The sequence below is a fragment of the Peromyscus maniculatus genome, chromosome 15 (genome assembly GCF_049852395.1).
Source record: "Peromyscus maniculatus bairdii isolate BWxNUB_F1_BW_parent chromosome 15, HU_Pman_BW_mat_3.1, whole genome shotgun sequence".
Classification (NCBI taxonomy): Eukaryota; Metazoa; Chordata; class Mammalia; order Rodentia; family Cricetidae; genus Peromyscus; species Peromyscus maniculatus.
In genome coordinates this window covers 38868045-38889121 of record NC_134866.1, presented here as the reverse complement: position 1 = coordinate 38889121, position 21077 = coordinate 38868045, and the positions used below count along the sequence as shown (strand labels likewise).

The 21077-nt window shown below is 38.2% G+C and overlaps 1 protein-coding gene across 2 annotated transcripts in view; it reads right to left on the bottom strand.

The window, feature by feature from the left end:
• The window catches only part of Parp8 (poly(ADP-ribose) polymerase family member 8), a 182815-nt gene that overhangs the window by 12066 nt on the left and 149672 nt on the right, over positions 1-21077 (bottom strand). For both annotated transcript variants that reach the window (XM_076551870.1, XM_042261529.2), the window contains exons 16-23: positions 14005-14097; positions 12406-12531; positions 11412-11477; positions 7104-7171; positions 4618-4666; positions 3395-3507; positions 3096-3168; positions 1878-1947 (exon numbers count right to left, since the gene is read on the bottom strand). In XM_076551870.1, coding sequence (XP_076407985.1) covers positions 1878-1947; positions 3096-3168; positions 3395-3507; positions 4618-4666; positions 7104-7171; positions 11412-11477; positions 12406-12531; positions 14005-14097 — 658 coding nt within the window. The remainder of the gene's footprint in view (positions 1-1877; positions 1948-3095; positions 3169-3394; positions 3508-4617; positions 4667-7103; positions 7172-11411; positions 11478-12405; positions 12532-14004; positions 14098-21077) is intronic.

Sequence of the window (21077 nt, the reverse complement as noted above, 5' to 3'; positions counted from 1 at the left end):
GCAGGGCTGTTCCACTGTCTGGGCTCTGTGTTTTCAACCCTCAAAAGCAAACACAACATCATCTATTTCTGGAGATTTTTACACCTCTGCCCCCTGCCACAATCTAGGCTATGAAGAGAACCCAGGGCCTCTATTACCAAGCTACATTCCAAGTCCCTGATTCCTACTTTTAAAAGTATATGAAAAGCCCTTCAGATTCTGATAAATGCTATGGACTCTCTCCAAGATAAATACACACACAGAGACAGACTTTCACATCCATTCAGTCTGTCTGTACCTAATCCTACTCCCAACTCTTTTCATGAATCCATCTAAGGAATAGTTATACTAGCATAAGGGGTAGTGTTTGAGTTTTGTTGTCATTTTTATTATCTATGCTGATGATATAGTGTTTTTCTAAAGAAAAAAAAATTTAGCTTTTTTTCTTGTACTATTCTAAGTTTGATTTTAATTATTTTACATGACCTATCTTAATGCTTTTTTTCCTTCTTATATTTATTGTTAGTGTTCTGTTCTGTTGATATCTTACTATAACAGTACTTCCTAACTTACATGCTCTGTTACAGTGTAACCTGTCATTCCATCATCAACAGGTATCAACAGAGACAGTGGAAAGCCTTGTAATGGCTTTGACTATGTGTACAGGCAGCTGCCAACGCCATGTGACTTAAGAAACAAGATCAGAAGTGCTCACACAAAAGCTGCCTGATGCTATTAGCACTCTGGAAAAGTTTAGGTTCAATGCTCTCGGGTTCACCAAATTCCATCAGCTACAACTAGGGACTTGGGTGTCAGTTCCTGCTAATTCCCACCTCCTACCAAGTGTCTGGCCTGAAGTCAGGCTATCTTAGACCAACAGAACAACCCATCCACCAACTGTGTGCTACAAAGTGGATGCTTTGAGACAAAGAAAAATCACATGACAAACAGATTCACTAGACTCCTGATCTAAAGACTCTGGGCATAATGAAGCAATTGCTTTCCCTTATATTTAAGTCAACTTGTTATACAACAGTCGTTATGTGGTAACATCTACACCTATTCTGCCTACTTAAGATTCTTCATTTATAATTCTAGTTCCATTTTTTTGCTATTTTGTAATCCTCTAAAATTGTACATATTCTTTCCATCAGCATTTCATTGTCTTTTCTATCATGATATTTCTAAGTAAGATCTATTTATAAGTATTCCAATTTTACTTCACCACTAAAAAGTGACTCTTTGTAGTTGAATTTGCATGAATCCTGGTTAATGAATGGACAGATGGGCCAGGTTAATTGTCTCCTAGTTAATAGACTTGTCTAAGTATCATTTCTCGAAACATGGAGATACTAAGATTTAGCATTCAGGAACCATGTGTATAACATCCCCTTCAACTGTGCAGTGTGTTCATGCAACACACACACACACACACATACACATACACACACACACACACACACACACACACACACACACACACACTACTGTCATAGAAGTAGTTAAAGGTGAAAGGAAAATGCATTAAATACTAAGATTTTAGGACAAAAGAAAAATTGTCATTTGCTTTTTTAAAAACTCTGTGTTATTTGAATCTGTTTACAAAGTATTTATTACCTTATAGTTAAAATTTTAAAAATGCAAAGGCATACTAATCATCAGTTCCACTGCCCAAGAAATTTTTCAATGCCAATAAATGGGAGATCATTCTTTGCATGTTTTATATTTCATAGGCTCCATACAGTATATGCTTTCAGTTTACCTCCAACATCCCCCATCTCATTATAATATTAGCAAGAAATGATGACTAGTGTTAAATGGATTTAATATAAATATATCTAATCTATTCCGGTCATGAAAGTGGTAACATTGAGATTAGAAGTGACACATGGGATTACCTGAGTAACCAAACGATATGCTTGACATTGGACTAAGATAGATCCCGCTCCCATACATCGCACCGTGGAGCTATTTCAGACACAACAGAGAGAAAGATGTCAGTCAATGGTCTGAATTAACAGCTTACAAAAGAGAGTAACTGGTTTCATGTTGGAACATTAAGTCTTGTTAAAATGATAGCACACTTATGCTGGGTCGCATATGAAAACATTACTATTACCATGTTTGGAATGAGCTGATTAAAAAAAAGTCAGTAAAAAGAGCCAAAGAATGTTCTTCATTCTGTCAATAATAAAGAGAGTCCCTTATTACAAATGACTATAGTTAGTTCTTCTTTTAATGAATCTAAAATTCTAAAAACCAGACTTGCTGAAGAGCATGGAAAGGCATTGTTATGAACACTCACAAGCCACAATATGAACAATGTGTCAACTCCAGTTTATTATGTACTTCATCTGCTATTCCACCTTCCACTGCAGTTTTCAAGTTAAAAGGAGCTTCATCGTTTGAAACAATTTGAGTGGTCTAAAGAAACCACGCAGAACATTTGAAGTTCTTTTTCTCTCACGTCTATGCTCTAGGGCCCTCACATGCCAGTAGTACCAACTTGGTACCAAGTCAATGGGTGTACGCTTGCAGACATGCACCGTTCATTGTCAGCCCTGCTGTCGCTGTTCAGGGACAGCTGGCTCCGGTGACTGGGCTGACCTGCTTCTTTCCTCATGCGCCATCTAAGGGACAATTTGGAGGGATGGCTTTGAGGAGAAATAAACAAAATGAAGAGTATAGCAGAGTTCAGTATGCCAACCACAATATACTGATCATGCCGAGCACTGTGCCCAAGGCTAGAAAGCAGGCACGATGCATCTGTGGTGATCCACGTCTCCTCTGCTTATGCCTTCCTTCTTCTCTAAAAGGGCCCACACTGAGGCAAAGAACTGATGAAATGCTCTTTGGAATAATGGATTGAATGCTTGTATGGTTTTACTTTCTACCCAGTCATATTTTAGTTCTTCCTTTCCAACTGCGGCTTTCACATTTTCTCCTTAGAGAACCCTTCACTGTCAAGCATAGATCAATTTTGCTTCAGTTATTTTGTGAAAATGTACTTATCTTTCTTAAAAATTCTATGTAACGTTTTAAATAAATACTCTAAAGTTCACATCTCTCCTTTAAGAATAAATCGACTCTTATTAAAATACATGCAAAAATGTTACCTGCAGACGTGTGTTAGAGGCAACGACCAGACCATTCCTCAGGATAGAGTGCCAATTTTCAATGTGAGAGCCACTAAAACACAGAAGTGGGGGAGGGAAAAAGGAAGGCCAGAAATTCAATGATCTTTCCAACTGGTCTCAACTTAAGAAGTCATGATACATCTGAAAGTTTTGAGTTTCCCAGTTAAATGTTCGCAGAGCTGAATCACTGAAGTTCATGACAATGTCTGAGACAATGTTTTCTTCCACCACACACTGGAAAGTGGTCGGGTACCACCCTCCCTCCCAGCCATACTCACTGAAATGCGAAGGTGCTCCCAAAGAGCTTTTTAGCAGCTCTGAAGTTGGACTCTTTGGCTGGTGGACTGCTGAGAAGGAGGAACTGGTGTGGAGTATGCATGAACTTCAGTTGCTGCCATCCAAAGTGATAACAAACAATAACATGTCAACATTTGACCAGCTGAGGAGTCATCCAAATTTTCCAATTCTAAAACTAAAGGTTATTTTACACTAATAACCTTTTCAGACTAATTTAAAAACTATGTGGTTTTTTTTTTTTAGAACCCAACTTAAGTTATACTTCACATGGAATTACCCATAGGAAGCTGCTTCTTTAGGCTGGTGGGAAAGCAATAGGTAACAGACAAACTGAAGACATTTTTGTTTAGATTCCACTACGCTGTCATGCTCACACTCAATGTCTTCTTGATTACATTTCTTTTTAAGGCTTTCATTACAGAGTTCCATGGGTATGGATTAGCTGCTCCACTGAGAAAATATTCTGGAATTTCCTAAGCAGAAGACTTAATTCACAATTTTAAAATGAAAATCATCCTGCTTTATTTGCATGCCTTTGCTCATTGACAATGGAAGGAGATCAGGGGAACTGCTTGACAAGACTCCCTCATCATCCCCTTTCACCTTGGATACTCACACAGGAATATCACATACACCAATCTCCCATGCGGAGATGTGAAAACAGGCAAACAAGAGTTTTAAACGCTGCTCTTAGGTGGTGATGACTACTGTAATCAGGGCCCCTTAGCTTTTTTAAAGCATTATTTAAATACTACTTAGGCTGATAAGCAAGGTGTTCGAAGCTCCCTTTCCAAATGGGAAGGCAGAACTATAACATCAAGTATTCTTCCAATCTCTCCCTAGACACCACTTCACGAACTCTTGTAGGAAGACTACATTCTCTCATGTTGATGCTTTCTTTCTTTCTTTCTTTCTTTTTTTCTTTCTTTCTTTCTTTCTTTCTTTCTTTCTTTCTTTCTTTCTTTCTTTCTTTCTTTCTTTCTTTCTTTCTTTCCTCGTTCATTCATTTATTTGAAAGGGCAAGGTGCAGGCTGAATATGGGTTTGAGTCTTGGAAGGGTTCGCAGCTAGTGCACAAACTGAAACTGAAGAATTAAGCTGAATCATATCCATCCTTGAACAGGCTGCCTGAGAGCCACAGCGGTCAGAGCTCTCATCTAACACCTTCTCCCGTTTCTGGGTGCATATATGAAAATAGAACTTACCCTGTTAACTGGCAGTTTCACAATATGTGACCTGTTACTTGAGATGACCCTGAAATTGAAATGATCAGTCAGTCACAACTACATGGCAAATCTGTTGGCTGTTTCATATGCTACTCAGCAAGTGATTGAAGTGTAGTCTTACTGTGCTACAAAACTTGCTTTTCAGTTGATTACATAAGTACGGTTTACTCACTAATACAGTTTAAGGAACTTACATATCAAAAAAGATACTTTCAGGAAGGGGGAGAACAAGGGAATCTGTGGCTGTTATGTAGAACTGAATAGTATTGTAAAATAAAATAAAATAAAATAAAAAAAGATACTTTCATCTGAGAAAACTCACTGGGAAGTAGTTCCATAAAACTTGTGAATGTGTAATTTTTAATAAGCACGACTCCAAATATTAGCAAAATGAACATTTTAAAGATATTTAATACTTTCAAATAATGGTAGTTTATAAATGAGAAGTGGATTCATGCACCTGATTGTTTTGACTCCTACACCTCCTAAATGTGTTTCCACAAAGATGCTGTTTGTTGAAACCCCTAAGGATGCTTTTAGTTGACCATGGCTCATACACAAATGTCAACATAGTCAGACACTGAAGTTGACCATGTTTAACCCAGGTACAAGTAATTAATGCTTCATACTCTATGGTGTATAAAATAGAAGAGAAGACTATAATTTTTTTTTTATTAAATTCTTCTCCCTGAAAGAAGAGTGATACTAATTAACTGGAGAAAAAGATAAAAAAAAATAGTGAAAATTTGGAATTGGGCTCACTTCAAAAGAAAAAAATAATACAATTGTATATGTGTAATTGGTAGATTAGTGGGGCGGGGGGTGGGGGGGGAACAACCTTCTAGTTAAGAACACAGTTAAGAACATGGCCTGGGTGGAGACCTAGTACTCCAGCTGACATAGTCGCTCACTTGGCCAAGAGACCACTCTTAGGAAGGCTAAACACATGCCCCCGAGATAGGAATGACCAGCTTTAATGAGATACTGTACTTTCCCTTCCCAGAATGCCCACCCTAATGCAGTAGCTTTACTGGACCTCGTGGCACTGAGATAAAATTGTTGTATTCTTCTCTTATTCAAAAAGGCATAACTTCTTTGTATCTCTTCTCTAAGCATGGTTTTCTTAACATCTGGGCTTTCCCCACAACATCTGGGAAATCGTCACTCTTTCTCTAAAGCCCTCACCCATCATATGGCTGTGTGCCCGCCATGCGTCTGACACCAATGCCAACTTAAATGGCATGGCCATTTTCTTTTTGTCTCCCCCTACCCACCCAGGTTGCTGCTGAGTTTTATAGCTGGCCTCCCCTGTTCTTGGCTTGTTTGTGTTTGTTTGTTTGTTTGTTTGTTTGTTTGTTTGTTTTTAAGTTTTTGTTTGAGTCCCTTCTTAAATTATTTTATTACTGAGTCTAAGAACCCAAAGACAGGAAGCAGATTTCCCCTGTATCATCTGGTGACCAAACTAGCACCCCCAAATTTCAGTTGTTTGTTTTTTCACTTCAACTTTGAGAAAATGTGAGGCGTTAAGAGAAAGTATTATTTTTCTTCATCAGTCAGGATTTTAAGAACAGATCCTAATGGACACAAACAAGGCCAATTTCTTTACCTAAAGTTTGCCATGGTCTTATTAGACCATGTGTTTTATGCAATTTTGACCAAGCAAAGGTAATCAATCAAAATCCAAGGAAAATGGGCACTTTTCCTTTTAATGACATTTTAAAAACACTTCCACTGCTTGTCACCCCCAGCATTTATCTAGACCGATCTTTCATAATCTTTGCATTTGTACTATTAAGATGACCATAATAAGTCTACTTAAGCAATTCCAAAGAGCCAGGTACACAAAACCCTTATAAGCCCTTATCGTCTCCACTTTGCAGATGAGAGAGGACACATTATTTGAAGCAGGCATCAAAGCAAAGTGTGTTCTCAGGTCACCACCTCTCCTCTCTGCTGTGTGGACCTCCTAGAGTCCAGGCTGGACTAAATGCTGTGCCCCTCACCAGGCTCACCCTTCAACGGTACATCTTCTGCAACGCTCAAGCGTCAACCAAATTTTACCAGCCTCGTTAAGGATCCACAATATACAAAGCGTATTTCAAGGTCTTCACTGGAAAGGTTTAAGTTTATCACCAAGTCCTCGCTGAACTGGGAAATTAAATGAAGCAAAATGCTTTCAACACATAATCTAATTAAGCATAGCCTTTAAGACCGTGGACTAATGGCTGTCAAGCTTGTTGTGGACTCCCACTTGTACACACGGCAGCACCTTCCTCCTCTTGTGATATACAAGTTTTAATTAAAATGAGAGTCATTAAGGTAGAATAGTAGAAAAAAAATCACCAGGTTTTACAGGCTTGTAGAACTGTAGCTTTGCAGGGCTTATGAAATAGTTCCCCCAATGTTAAAAAAAAAAATAGAAAAAGCTACTGATTTTTATCTAGAGGAAAATTATAATTTTATACCATTGCAGAAGTGGATGAGCAAGGGGGTCCTGTTTATCCATCTGCTTCTTGATTTCCAGATAGGGTGCCTGCAAGATAAAATTATATTCCTTCATTTTTCTTTAAAATTCACTTCCCTCCCTCCACAAAAAGAAAATGGGATTAAGTAATATCTCCAGTCTATCTAAAACAAAATTCATATAGATTTGGCCAAACAATTGCAAATTACCTTCTTCACACAAGGGGTAGGGAATATACTTCAGGCAGCATGTGAAAGGATTTGCCTGCTGGATATAAGAGACTTGACCCACAGTGGATTCCCAAGAGAATCCTCAAGCAAATGTGAGCTATTACTGTTGTCCTTGATTACTTCTCAGAAGTTGATGGCTATTGCTGAAGACACTATGTACTTTGGACAAAGGACTCGGAGGACCTGAGCTGGATCTGACCTGAAAAGTTCCTCTCTGAGGACTAGCTTTCATAGTACCAAAGAGTGCTATTAAACTGCCAAAGGAGGAAAGCAATCAATAGTCCTACATGGTTGTGAAGCCTATGAACTACAATAATAACCAACAAGACAAGGGATCCATAACAGTACAATTGTGAATAACCAATAGCTGTCTAACTAGACTTCAGGCCTCCTCAAAATGAGGAAATTGATGCCTGGTATTGTAAACCAAACCAACTACCCACAGCCCAGTGAGGTCATGGATCTTAGAGGAGAAAGTACCACCACCAATTTCCTAAACCAGTATATTGTCTAATTGCATGGTGAACACTTATACTCTCATGTAAGTATAGTTCTCACCAAAGAAGCTTGTCTTTGCCACAGATGGAGATCATTAGAGAAAGCCACAATAGATCAAAATGCAGAGAATCAAGATCAGGGGATACCCAGCCCCAACTGATGAATCTACTACACAACTCCTATACCTAAGGTTCAGGGAACATCATAGGAAAGGGCTCAGCATGATTGTAAGAAACAGAGGAGCAGGAAGTCTGTTAAGGGATTGTGCCCTTAGCTACAAGGCAGCCACATCCATGACATCTCAACAATATGGCTGCCTGAACAAAGAACAACAACAGTTCACATGCCAGTGTGGAAGGGGGAAATCTCATGGGACTCCACCGCTTGATGAAGAGCTGTAGGCAATTAACAACTACTGAGAGAAGAAGAATTAGACTTCCTGAGAGTTGAGTTCCCCAAGCGGTCATCCAATACCAAGTGGTCAATCCTACAAACATATAAATAACACTAAACAGACTCGGCAAATTACATTCCTATATTTACTCGTGTGTGTGTGTGTGTGTGTGTGTGTGTGTATGTGTGTGTGTGTGTGTGTGTTTAAGTAACAATAGTAATTGAGAAAGAAGAGATCATGATTTGAAAGGGAGTAGGGTTGAGTGAGACATGGAAAAAATTGGAAGGAGGAGAGGGAAGGGGGTACATGATGTAATTATGTTTAAATTAAAAATAACAGAAGATGAAAAACAAAGACTTGACCCAATATTGGCCAGAATTCCACCTTCACTAGATTACTAGAGGTGACTCCCTTACCCCTGAACACACACACACACACACACACACACACACACACACGCACACACACCTCTGTATCTCTCTTGAGAAGATGTAAAGCTATCACACAGCCTACGCTGTACCAACCAACTTCACCATACTGCCCTCTGTGATCTTCCACTTAGCACCCCCTCTGATCTTCCGTGTCTACATCTCTCCCCTGGTCTCATCCTTCTGTTCCCCCATTTTCTCTTCCTCCTAACTCCTTCAGGTCCCTTTATAAGCCTCACTCCTCCTGGGGTAGAAGGAAAATGGTTGAGAGGTAAGTTCAGCTTACATTGCAGCCCCTCACCCACAGGGGTGCTCAAAAGAGGAAGGACCCCATCCCTTAACAAAGCACCCTACAACGTTTCTCTTTGTTGTCAAACACTTTGAACTTTAACATTAAAGGAAAACTCACAGTCCTAATGCATTCTATATGAAAACTGAACACAATTTATGTAAGAACCTTCTCCAACAGAAATTAAATGGAATTTACTGTCAAATTAAACATTTTATTACAGACCAAAGAACGACGTCTTTGTAACAGCTTAGAGCTAGCTGGGGATTTAAAACATGGGTTAGTGTAATATTGTGGAAAAGCTTAAAAGAATTTGATTCAATAAAGCCTGACAGCGTGCCTATGCAGATACTCTGCGGGAGAAAATACAAAGTTACTTTTCCTTACTAGATACTGAAGGCACTGAGGCTCCAAGTAAAACTAAACAACTCTCCCAAGGTCATGGGCCACACCACACTGAGGTGATTATGAAACTCAGGCCTCTAACTTCCTAGGCTGATGCTTCAACTTCTCTATGGCCTTCTTAACAACAGCTTACACATGCCCAGAATAAAGAAAGCAATTTTTTTGGCAGTGAGTAGATTCTAGAGTCAGGGTTTGTAGCCATGTTTAAACCTAAGAATCATATATGAGTCTAGACTCTATAGTATAGTACAAATACCCTATACTAAATCTCTTATTGTGACTAAAAATATTTATCTTTACATAAGATGCAGCATTATTTCTTCTTTTTTATCCTTATGAAAAATGTACTTTATTCTTTTCTTTCCTTATAAAAATAAGGGTTGTTTGAAAAAATAATCCAGAGGCTACTGCAAATTATGAGCCCCGAATGGTCACTAAAAAGAAATGGGAGATTTAAAGCAAACGGTATCACATGTGAAGTATGGATGCACATATGTGCCACTGTCTAACATAGACTGTTGAATGAAGGAATAGAGGAAGAGATGAAAGAGCAAACTAACGAATGAATACTGGTCATCATGAATAAATAATGACCAAAGGAATCAAGGACAAGAATTAGAAGTGTGAAATGTACATTTGAGAACGTCTTCAATAAAGGGGTGGAGACCACACTGGCGTGAGGGGTAAAGTAGCAAGAAACTCAGTGAACCTGGGGAAGAGAAGACTTCTCTTTCTCCACAGAGAGAATGAATGACCCCAGGCTAGACTCATCATATGCTTAATGGTGTCTAGCACCAAGGCAGGCCTAGAAAGGACATGTGTAAGCTGTGCACAACATGTACTGCTAATTTTGGACTATTAATTTTATTTATGATGATTTTTTTAAACCTCTTTGCAATGTTTTGACAGTGAAAAGGCCTCAGTACTTCAACAATGTTTCTCCAAGTGCTAGGTTGTAGCACAGGGATGTGTTAAGTTTTCATAATAAACCTAGATCTTCACTTAGCACATCTTTCTGCCAGAGCTTCCCTAAGAACAAGAAACATCAGCTCATACTCCCAGGGTGGCTGTCGATTCCAACGTGGTTATAGGTTCTGTGTTATACCTATAACATTTTATGAATTTTTTTATCTTTTTTGTATTTTTTTATTTTTATGTGCCTTGGTATGTGGTCTGCATATATGTCTGAGTGAGGGAGTCAGATCCACTGGAGCTTGAGCTACAGACATTTATGAGCTACCATGTGGGTGCTGAGAACTGAACCCAAGTCCTCTGGAAGAGCAGCCAATGCCCTTAACCACTGAGCAACCTCTTCAACCCTGAAAATGGATTTTAAAGAATAATTCTAGGGACTGAAGAAATCATATGAGCACACAGAGGGAGGGAGGGAAGGAAGTAGGAAGGGAGGAAGAGAGAGAGAATATTTCTAGAGCTATTGTGGTGGCATATGCCCATATGTCAGTAATCCCATCACTTAAGAGATGAACAAAGGAAGATCAGAAGTTCCAGGTATCCTTAGCTACATAGCAAGTTAAAGGTCAGCTTGAACTACTTGAGATGTTATCTCAAAAAGCAAGACACACACACACACACACACACACACACACACACACACACACATCCAATGACAAAGAATATTTGTGGCCAGATGTGGTGGTACACATGCAACACCATTCTCTATTGTCCCAAATCTCTATTTTAATAATCAAAATCATATCTGAAATTTTTAGCACCAGTTAATACCAAAGGTGGTACTTATTAGATTTAAACACTGTTTTAAAAATAAAATATCCTGTTGAATAACTTCAAATACTCAAAGTTTTTACTCAAGTTTAAGAACAAAATATTAAGGTTACAATTATGCATTTATTCTTTAAAAATCAGTGTTAGCATGCCAAGACACTGACAGAATTGAATTAAACCATCCTAGCACATTTTTATGATTTTAATTATGTCTTGTACAGAAAAAATGTACATTCTGTAAGTGTTGTTCTTAAGACATTTTTAAAATATGATTTTACTCATGCAGACTGAATGGGAGAAGAATACGAGACCACATTTTTACCTGTGTCATTTCTCTGATGGAAGTTATGCTGTCCAGAGCTTTCATTACTCGGTCATAGTTCTTTTTCTATATGACAAAGGAAAAAAAAAAACATTATTCACTTACAAGCCTTTCCAAGTCACATATTACTGGAGAAACATACTGTTTCTGTACATGCATTTTCCATCAAAGCCAGTGTGAAAGCAAAGGATGGTACATAAAAGACTGTAATAAGATAGCTCAAGGACAGAGGGCTGATTATCCAGAATCACAGGAAAGAAAAACTAAAGGAGTATTCCTTATGTAAGGTCGCAAAATCATGTTCACCTCCCTGAAATAAAAATCTTGAAATACAGAAGGATTTTTGGGCTCTTCATTCTGGCTTTCACCACACCAAAGCAATAAGCAATAAAGTAAGCTTAGAATCCTTCTGGAAGAAGATATACTTCAAATCTCCCAAGTGCTTTAATTTTAGATTGGAACACTGCTACCCAAAGAGTAAGGTGACAGTATGTGCTCAAATGATCCCTCATTTCTATGCAGAAAGTAAACAAGGAAGGAAAGGTCTTCTGAGGGTGTATTATATAGTCATTTCTCTAAAAGGATTTCAAGATGAACAATAATATAAACTGAGGCAATTCTGGCTCTCAGTCCATTTGAAATTCTATTATTTCAGAAAGAGTTCTGCCATAAGTATTCATGATCTGGTTTTCTTAAGATATGTGAGTCTTTTAACAATATGGATTTAACTTTTGTTAACTTCTGAGGGGAAGGGTAGGTAACAGCAGGGGAAGAATGTTGAAGTGATAAAGGAGAAAAGGGGAAGCTGTCCCTTGACTAATGTTCCTTCTACTCTGATGAGATTATAGAATCCCAAAACACATGCTATGACCTTAAAACAACCATAGATACACTTAACAAGACAGACATTCAAAGGGAAGAGAGCCATAAGACTAAAGTCTCCATCCTGGTTCGCAGGAGCTTTGGACATGGTAGGCTTGGGCTGACCACTTACCCGGGGGTTGAAGGCCAACATCTGAGGGTCATTAGGATCTACCACAGAAGGATATGGCTCGAAAATGACGACTTTTCTAGGAGATTCCAATGCAGATCTACACATGGACACGAGTAGATCTACCACCTTGGAAAACACGTGAGATGAGTCACTTCTGGATATCCAGTGGATATTTTGCTACTGACTGTCCTGCTCAGGGCAGCACAATGTAATCAGGAAGCCCCAGGTCTGTCACCCTTCTCTCAAATCTGTAGTTCATGACTTGATACCAAACTTGGCCAAATGGGACCACTGATTTCAAATAGCAATTGCTCTGAGTTATGTCTCTGACATGAGCACACAGTGTGTGATGACATTGTTCTAGATTCTATGGTAAGATGAACAAGTCAGGTCTGTGCTACGGTGCTGTGTGCAGTCTAATGGGCAAGATATACAAAATAGATAGCAATTAAAGGAACACATGCTTCACTGCAGTCTCTGGTGTTATTAAATGGAATGATAACAAAGTATCTATTAGATAATAGTGTGTATGGAGGCTCTGGAGCTATCCTAGAGAGGCCTGACACTGTAAGGGAGGACATTGCCCTGGGTTAGAAGAGTCACACGGCCATGGCGATTTTGTCATATTCTAGGAAAAGCAAATTGCTGGAAGTCACCTTGCCTCTTGTTCCTCTCCTCTGTCAAAGATATTAATGGTCATTGTTAAATACAATGGCTTTGTTGCTATGTATTCAATGATCCCTCTGCTGATTTACACAGGGACAGTACTGTCTATACTAAGCTGCCTCCATTCTCCAGTTCCCAGAAGAACATGCTGTTTCTGGAAAAGGAATGAAGAAAGAGGCTACTGTCTGGATGGAAGGAACTCCTCTGAACGGATGTAACCCAGTGTGGATACAAATAGGGAAATTTATGTCTGCAAAGATTTCAAACAAGCATTTTTACAATGCACAGTAAATGGATGATGGTACATGACTATAATCCCAGCCCTGGAGATACCAACGCAGTAGTTGGTTTACAAGTTCAACTCAAGGGCAGTCTGGGCCACATATTAGGATCCTGTCTCCATGAACATGGCCCAGTGTAACCCTGTATCCAACAACAACAAATAACAACAAGCTGGGCCTGGTGGAGCACACTCTCAATACCAGCACTTGGGAGGCAGAGATGGGTGGAACTCTGTGAGTAGGAGGCCAGCCACAACAAAGCGAGTTCCAGGACACCCAAGGCTACAAAGTGAAACCCTCCAGATAGACAAATAAATAAAATAAATAAACAGACTTCTACTTTGTGGAAGTATAACTGCACCAAAAAGCAAAAAACAAAACAAACAAACCCACAAAATACAAAAGAACACATGCAAGGCTTTCTGCCCCATTTACCACACAAGACAATTATTTTTAAAAGAAAATTGTTTGGTTTCTCCCCTAGGCCACTGTAAAATGACAAAGCATAGATTTAAAAGAAAAAAGATCAAGTGCCAGATTGTTTTCAGCAAGACGCTATCAGAATTCTTCCCCCCAAGAACAGCACAGAGAGAACAGCGGTAGACTGGAACAAATTTTTCAAACCCAAACAAGACACAATTCGCATGAGTACCTGAGCTCCAGTGGCTATCTCATCAGCGGCTTCATTCATCACCCCCAGGGTTTGGAAAGCAAATACACACAGCTCCCTCTCACACACCGTGGGCTATAAAAGAACAGGAGTCAATTACAGTATATTTTTCCATCTTTCAATTCAATAATGGAAAGTCGTTCTATATAATAAGTACAGAGGCTTAGACTATTTTATACAAGGAAATCATATCATGTTACTTAGTAATAACCAAATTCTTGCACTGTACTAACAAGAGTCTCTTTGTAGAGTCACAACTACAATAACAAATGATCCGTTTGAGCAAGGTGGAGACATTTCCATTCAGAACAATTTAGCAATCAATGAAAAGAATATTAAGCAGTGAAGTACATCTCTCTATCCAATGTGTAATGCACAACATTAGATGCATTCATTTTAAAAAGTATAACCCTGGTTGGGTATATAATGAAGCTATACACAAAAACTACATTAAAAAGATGTAATGAGCCAGTCTCACTTTTCCTTAGGAAATTTAGTTCAAAGAAATAAGCATGACTCTACATACTTGCTACCTAGCTCTTGAAAGATTGGTTTTGTTGCACAGACTTTTGACATCGATAACCTCCTGAGGTCAACAGCGCTGAAATATACGCTCTGCAATTCCTTTGGAGGAGCACTCATTGTTCAATTCTAATACAGTGTCAGCCCCTTGATTTATCTTATCTCCCCAGTTACATTGCATTAGGTAGCTGATGAAGCCTAACACGATGCCATCGACTGTGCCTCTGCACACCAGACAAAAGGCATTTGTTAGTGCCGCAGCTCCCGGGCTAGGTGCTTCTAGAGGATGACCCGATGGTGCTCAGCCAGGGGAAAGTATGGCTCCGTTCTGAACATCCTTTATGTTCAGAAGGAGCCCATATGTGTGGCTTTGTGGATAGGAAGCCTGAGTCATCACAATTTCTGGCAGAATCCCTGAAGAGGATGTAAGGGGATAAAGGATTTGCTCTATTGCGTTTGATGATCCTAACAGTGCCGGTCTGATCTGATTCAGTTTCAGAAATGTTGAAATTGGGGAAAGATATTTAATGGAGGGAGTTATGCTGACTCAGTTTACACTCAGTGCTATGTGTTTGGATAAGCACAGAGCAGACTAGTCAATTCCGACTCTTTTCCCCCCTATGTGAACGTCTGACTTATTCTGAAATCTTCTTCAATCTTTTAGGAGGATCTGTGTATGTATGCCTCAATTTTCCCCCAAGGACACGAGGCTTTTTTCCTTTTGTTCACTTTCTGGGAAGTATAATGTGCTACGACGCTAAGGAACAGGAGCAACCGTTACTGCATATTAACTATAAAATTCAATGTTACATCAATGTCTGGATATAACAAAGTTGTACGTGAACAAAAATGGAGGGAGAAAAGGCTTGGAGACCCTGGAGGACTGCTGGGAATTGCCCATGTACCACTCACTCATCCCAGTAAACAGCAACACAGAAGAATAATACTCTAGTTAAATAACATACCACCCTTTTAGTGACTAAAATACAGTAACCTCCAAACTGAATAACAAAGTATGGTTTATTTAGTAATTCCAGTAATTATCAGTTTTATCTGAATCTTTAACAATTAAACATGTGTGTATATATGTGAATGGCACACACATACACACATACTCTCTCTATATATATAAATATATATACACACACACATATATATACATATATATATACATATATATATATACACACATATATGGCAAATTTCAGAGTAAATTAAGCATTCAAATAAAAGGAAAAGCAGGTTACGTAATATATATCATGATCAGAATATATTCCATGAAAAAATTATTTACAATTAAAAAAATAACAGAAACTACTTTTTCAATATTATACTACTGCTTTAAACAGAAGTAAAATTTCACTACACCAAATTTAAGAGTTCATTAACAATTACAATACAAGAAATATTTATGAAAAAATTATGGTAAATGAATATTCATATATACATATGCATATATATATATTTATATATATATATGCCTCGTAACTGACAATCCTAGGAATTCATGAGCTGTTCTGACTTTGTCTAGAATGAATTTTGGTAATTTCCCCCAGGGAAATGTTTTCCATAGTGATTTCTTCTGCATTCACTCTCCTGGCCCTGCATCTAGAAAGCTCTGAATCCCAGAGATTGATCAAAAGTCTTCTCAAACAATAAACCTGCATTCTAATGAATGAAACTATGACACAATTACTTTATAGACATGTTTCCCTAAAAGTCACCCTTCTTTCCATACTCAATTGTGTAAAGCTCATTTCTGGAAACCTCCTAGCACTCCATCAGCTGGAAGAAGGGAATCAGGCAAACTAGAAAGTATGTTTTCTGAAAACAAAAACCAAAACAACTTTCCATCATTCTAAAAATTTACAAGTAAAAGCATAATTACATTCTTACAAGAACATATATCCTATTTTGCAATGTGGCAATGAGACAGTAAGCGTTGTTATTAATTATTACCATACTAACACCACACTAAGTTGGCGCTAGTGAAATGTCAAAACACTTCAAGATGTACGATACAAAAGCATTAAACTTTCTCATAAATATTTCTACATCTACACAGCTGTTTTATACAGTAATACCCTCTCCTTCATCTATACTATATTTGCAAATTTGAATTGTCAATACAAGATGGTACTACAAAAATTCTGAAATTATATAAGGTAATTAAAATTAGGTATCTCTCTGACAACTGGTCAGAGTGTGGTGAATGAGTAACTATGTGGTATCTACCCCTAAGTGGGACTTCAATACTGCAACCCCTCCCAAACAGCTCAGAAGACATTCTAGAGGAGGGCAGAAAGATTTTTTTCTTTTTCTCCTTTTATTGAAAATAGACATTTTCCTCACATAATATATCCTGACTACAGTTTCCCCTCCCTCTATTCCTCCCAGTCTCTCCCCACCTTCCCTCCCATTTAGATCAACCCCCTTTCTGTCTCTGATTAGAAAAGAAACAGGCATCTAAGGGATAATTAAAATAAAATAAAATAAAATAAAACAAAATAAAAACTAATACATTGGAGTTGACAAAAACAAATAGAAGAAAAGGAGCCCAAGAGAAGGCAAAAGAATCAGAGACCTACCTGTTTACATACTTAGGAATTCCATAAAAACACTAACTTGGAAGTCGTAATACATATACAGAGGACCTGTTGCAGACCTGTGTGGGCCCTGTGCATGCTGCTTCAGTCACTGTGAGTTCATATGAGCTTTGCTCATGTTGACTTGGAGGGCCTTGTTTTCATGGTGTCCTCAATCCCCTCTGGCACTTCTGAGAGCAGAAGGATTTTTAAGAGCCAGAGGTTGAAGAGAATTGCTAAGAAAGTGTTTCTGGACATGACAGAGCTATCACTCTCATGAACTCACAGCAACTGTGGATGCCCACACAAGACCTGTACAAGACAAAACTAGTTATATTTTCCAGCATAGATGGAGGAAGGTACCATGGAGTCTCAACCCTAGCTGAGGTGCTTTGAAAGTTGAATACAGCTGGGGTAGCGAGAGTCAGCCTTCTTCAGGGGAAGTGGCCTCTGGTAGGTTGTCCATTTCCTAGTGAATGACTCTACAGACATGTATATATGGATGGCACTGATTGAAATTGGGAGTGGGGTGTGGGGGTATCATTGGGAGGAGTTGGCTGGGGAGTATGGGATTTATATGATCAAAATATATTATGCACATTCATGAAAATTCTAAAAGAATAAGTAAAAAAAAATCAGGCTTCTCTAATCACAGAAAGGGCATCAACTCAAGGAAGAGAAACAGAATCGTTTCTCCTTGGCAGTATGGAAGGAGTCACACTGTAGACTATCCTTTTCCCACTCTGAAATGGTTCTTATGTACCCCTCATGAAAAACTACCATGATTGACAGTTACATGCCAGTTTATTTTAAACTGTACACAGCTACTTAACATCTATTAAGAGATAGGTGTAATAACGAGTTTATTTTATATTTTCATAGAAAATCATGTAATCAAGTCTGTCATTATTAATTCTTTTCTTCTTTTGTTTTAATATGTGACCTTAAGATTTAATAATTGTGTGCTGTCTTGGAGCAATCAATTTCCTACAATTTAGACTACAAAACCTTATAATCAATTGCCAACACATACAATATTTACTACATAATATCTATTATTTACCAACTTAAAAGGATGAAAACTTTCATATGTGTCCTTAAAATATGATTTACTGTAGACCTTTCAGCTAACATGAATACATTTAAATTTTTTGAATCAAAGCAATTTAAATGTGAGCAATAAAAACATATTTCAAAAACTGTTCCTAAGCCTCAAAGAATATTTTAGAACCTAACCGTATTTTAAGAAATTTGTGTTTTCAATGAATTTAAATTACCCTTTACTGAGAATAGAAATGTTACAACTCTAGAGGGTTTTGCTACACATTTGTGTGGAGAGTAAAGCATGGTGTTGGGAATGGTTTTCAAACACTTCTGCTATGATCTTTTTGTTCAAACTAAATATTTCATACAAGCCCAATATAAAAAACACACAACTGGATATTGTTGACCCCAGAGTATATATGCAGCTATTTTCAAACCAGTAAAATGGGAATAAAAATAACAGCCAACTCTATGAGTTGATAAGAAAGTTAGACAAGATTTATAAACATTTCCTTTAGGAATGCAGAGCTATTTAAGTGCTAAACAAAATAAATGAAATTATCCCAGGTGTCCCTATAGTATCTTTATGTCAATGCCTAAGAAAGTGCTGAAGAAAAAAAAACACTAAAATATTGAATAAAGACTGTAGTATGTCATATAGCATTTTATACATTTAGTTAATCAAAAATGTTAAAATATTGCTGAAGTATTTCCAACCAAAAAGAGAAAAATCAGTTTAAATGTAAATTCTTGACTTAAAAATAATGTTGAAAAAATAAGAATAAAAGCTAACATACTAAAAATAATGTTGAAAAATGAGAATAAAAGCTAACATACTAAAAATAATGTTGAAAAATGAGAATAAAAGCTAACATACTAAGAACAACATCTCTAAGCTTTTACTTCTCTACCTTTCCAGTGTCACAGGCAAGGCTTTGAGTGTTTTGCAGTTGAGACAGATGTTCGGGTGGGCAAATGTTTACTCTTCATTAACGAAGACAGAAATGACACAGGGATCAGGGCAGAGGTGTGTTTACAGGGCAGGCTTGATCCCCAGCGGAGTGGTCACAAGTGTGTGTGGGGGGGTTTGGAAGGCTTTTAGGAGGTGATTAGATGAAGGAACTACAGGCAAATCAAAGGATTAATCCACTGAGTGGTTAATAATTGATCAAACTGTTGAGAAGTGCTGAAAAGTGGAAGTACTTCCAGACTGGGAGAAGAAGGTCTCTGGGGCCCTGCCTTTGAAAAGTACATCACATCTCTCTCCCTCTGCCTCTCTGCTTCCTCTTCTGTCACATGCTGCTGCTCTATGATGTTTTGCCTCAACACAGGCCCAGTGCAGTAAAGGCAGCTGACCATGACTATGAGTCTTTACTAACATGTATACTGACATGGGAAATGTGCCTCTTAACCAGGAACAAGGAACAGCCAGTATCAGTGAGCATAACGATGCTACCTCACATAGATATTTGTTTTGTTTTCCAGCGGGGGGGTGGGGGGGGTGGGGGGGGTGGGGGGTGGTCAACAGCTCCCAAGGGATGGTCAAGAAAGACAGAGCAGCAAAGTAGAAAGGTAAAAGAACTAGGAATTTAGAGGCTTTCAGGCACCAAGTCCTTCCTTTCCTGTTTTCTGTAACACTCAAAGGCATCTCTAAAACACATGCTGCATTGACCCTCTAGTGCATTCAAAGGGGACAGATTTATTCAGTAGTTTCGGGTTTGGTTTTCTGATAACAATCCACTGTACTGCCAAGTTAAGAACCCGGACTGTATGAACTCTTCAGTGTTTATGCAGGCTATTATACAGATTTGAGTGTTTTGTCAGGACTTACCTAAAAGTGTCATTTAGAAATGCTGTAAACAAATAAAGAGAAAACTGGAGCATCTTACACTTCTAAATAGCACATTGAGCGCATTCCAGACAGTATGTAACGCACTAACTGCATCCTCTAAGCAGAATAACAGAAGAGCGCAAGTAGGGGCCAACATTTTAGGACTTGAAGAGCAGAGTGGCAAAGGACATTGACCACATCTTAAGAAAATCAGACTTCAAGGAAAACATGAGAAGTACTCTAAGCAGGGAAGACAAAGGCCTTAGGTTCAGGATTTCACAAAAAAAACAAGTATTGTTTCATCTCTTAAACCACCAGCTGTGTTATAATGCACCCATTTCGGGATTTATCACAGCTGGAAATACGTCACAGGGGTAATCCAATGGTCAGTGAATCATTGCTTAAAATCCCCTAAGAAATATATGACTCTTAAATTTACAGCATAACCTACTGCAATGTAAATACAAGAGAGAGATGAAAAAATTAGTAAGATTGCCTAAATCAAGAAAAGCATCTCTTAATGGAATTAAGAATTGGTTCTTTCTGTTTATCGTTCTCCAAACAGGAGAGGTTTCTTTGATTATAATTTTTTATCTGATTTCATGTCACTTATATCATTATTTAAAAAGCCAAAGGCACTTGTGTGATTTCCTTATGCTATGTCACAGCAACATTAAACAATCTAATAATTAGGTATATAAAAATATTTATTTAGAAGATTTTTTTCTCTCTAACCTTCATTGGTGCAGAAACAAAGCAAACCAAATTTGGAGTGAGACAGAAAGAAGACTGAGAGAAACTGGTATTTTTGCCACTTATTATAGGAATGAATTGCCAGCAATTAAACCACAAAGAGTAAACTGCCAACAATGTGTGCAGTGAATTTCAAGGACGTAAACACGGTCCTCTGAGTCCGCAGGTTGAGAGTCTGTCTAGGTGCCACTCTGCCCGGCTGGAGTCCTGTCTTTATCACTTACCAGCAGAGAGTCACTGAAAACAGTGTCTCTTTCCTCACCTGTAAAGTGAGGACAATAATAACTCACAGAGTCACTACGAGGATTAAACGCTGACAA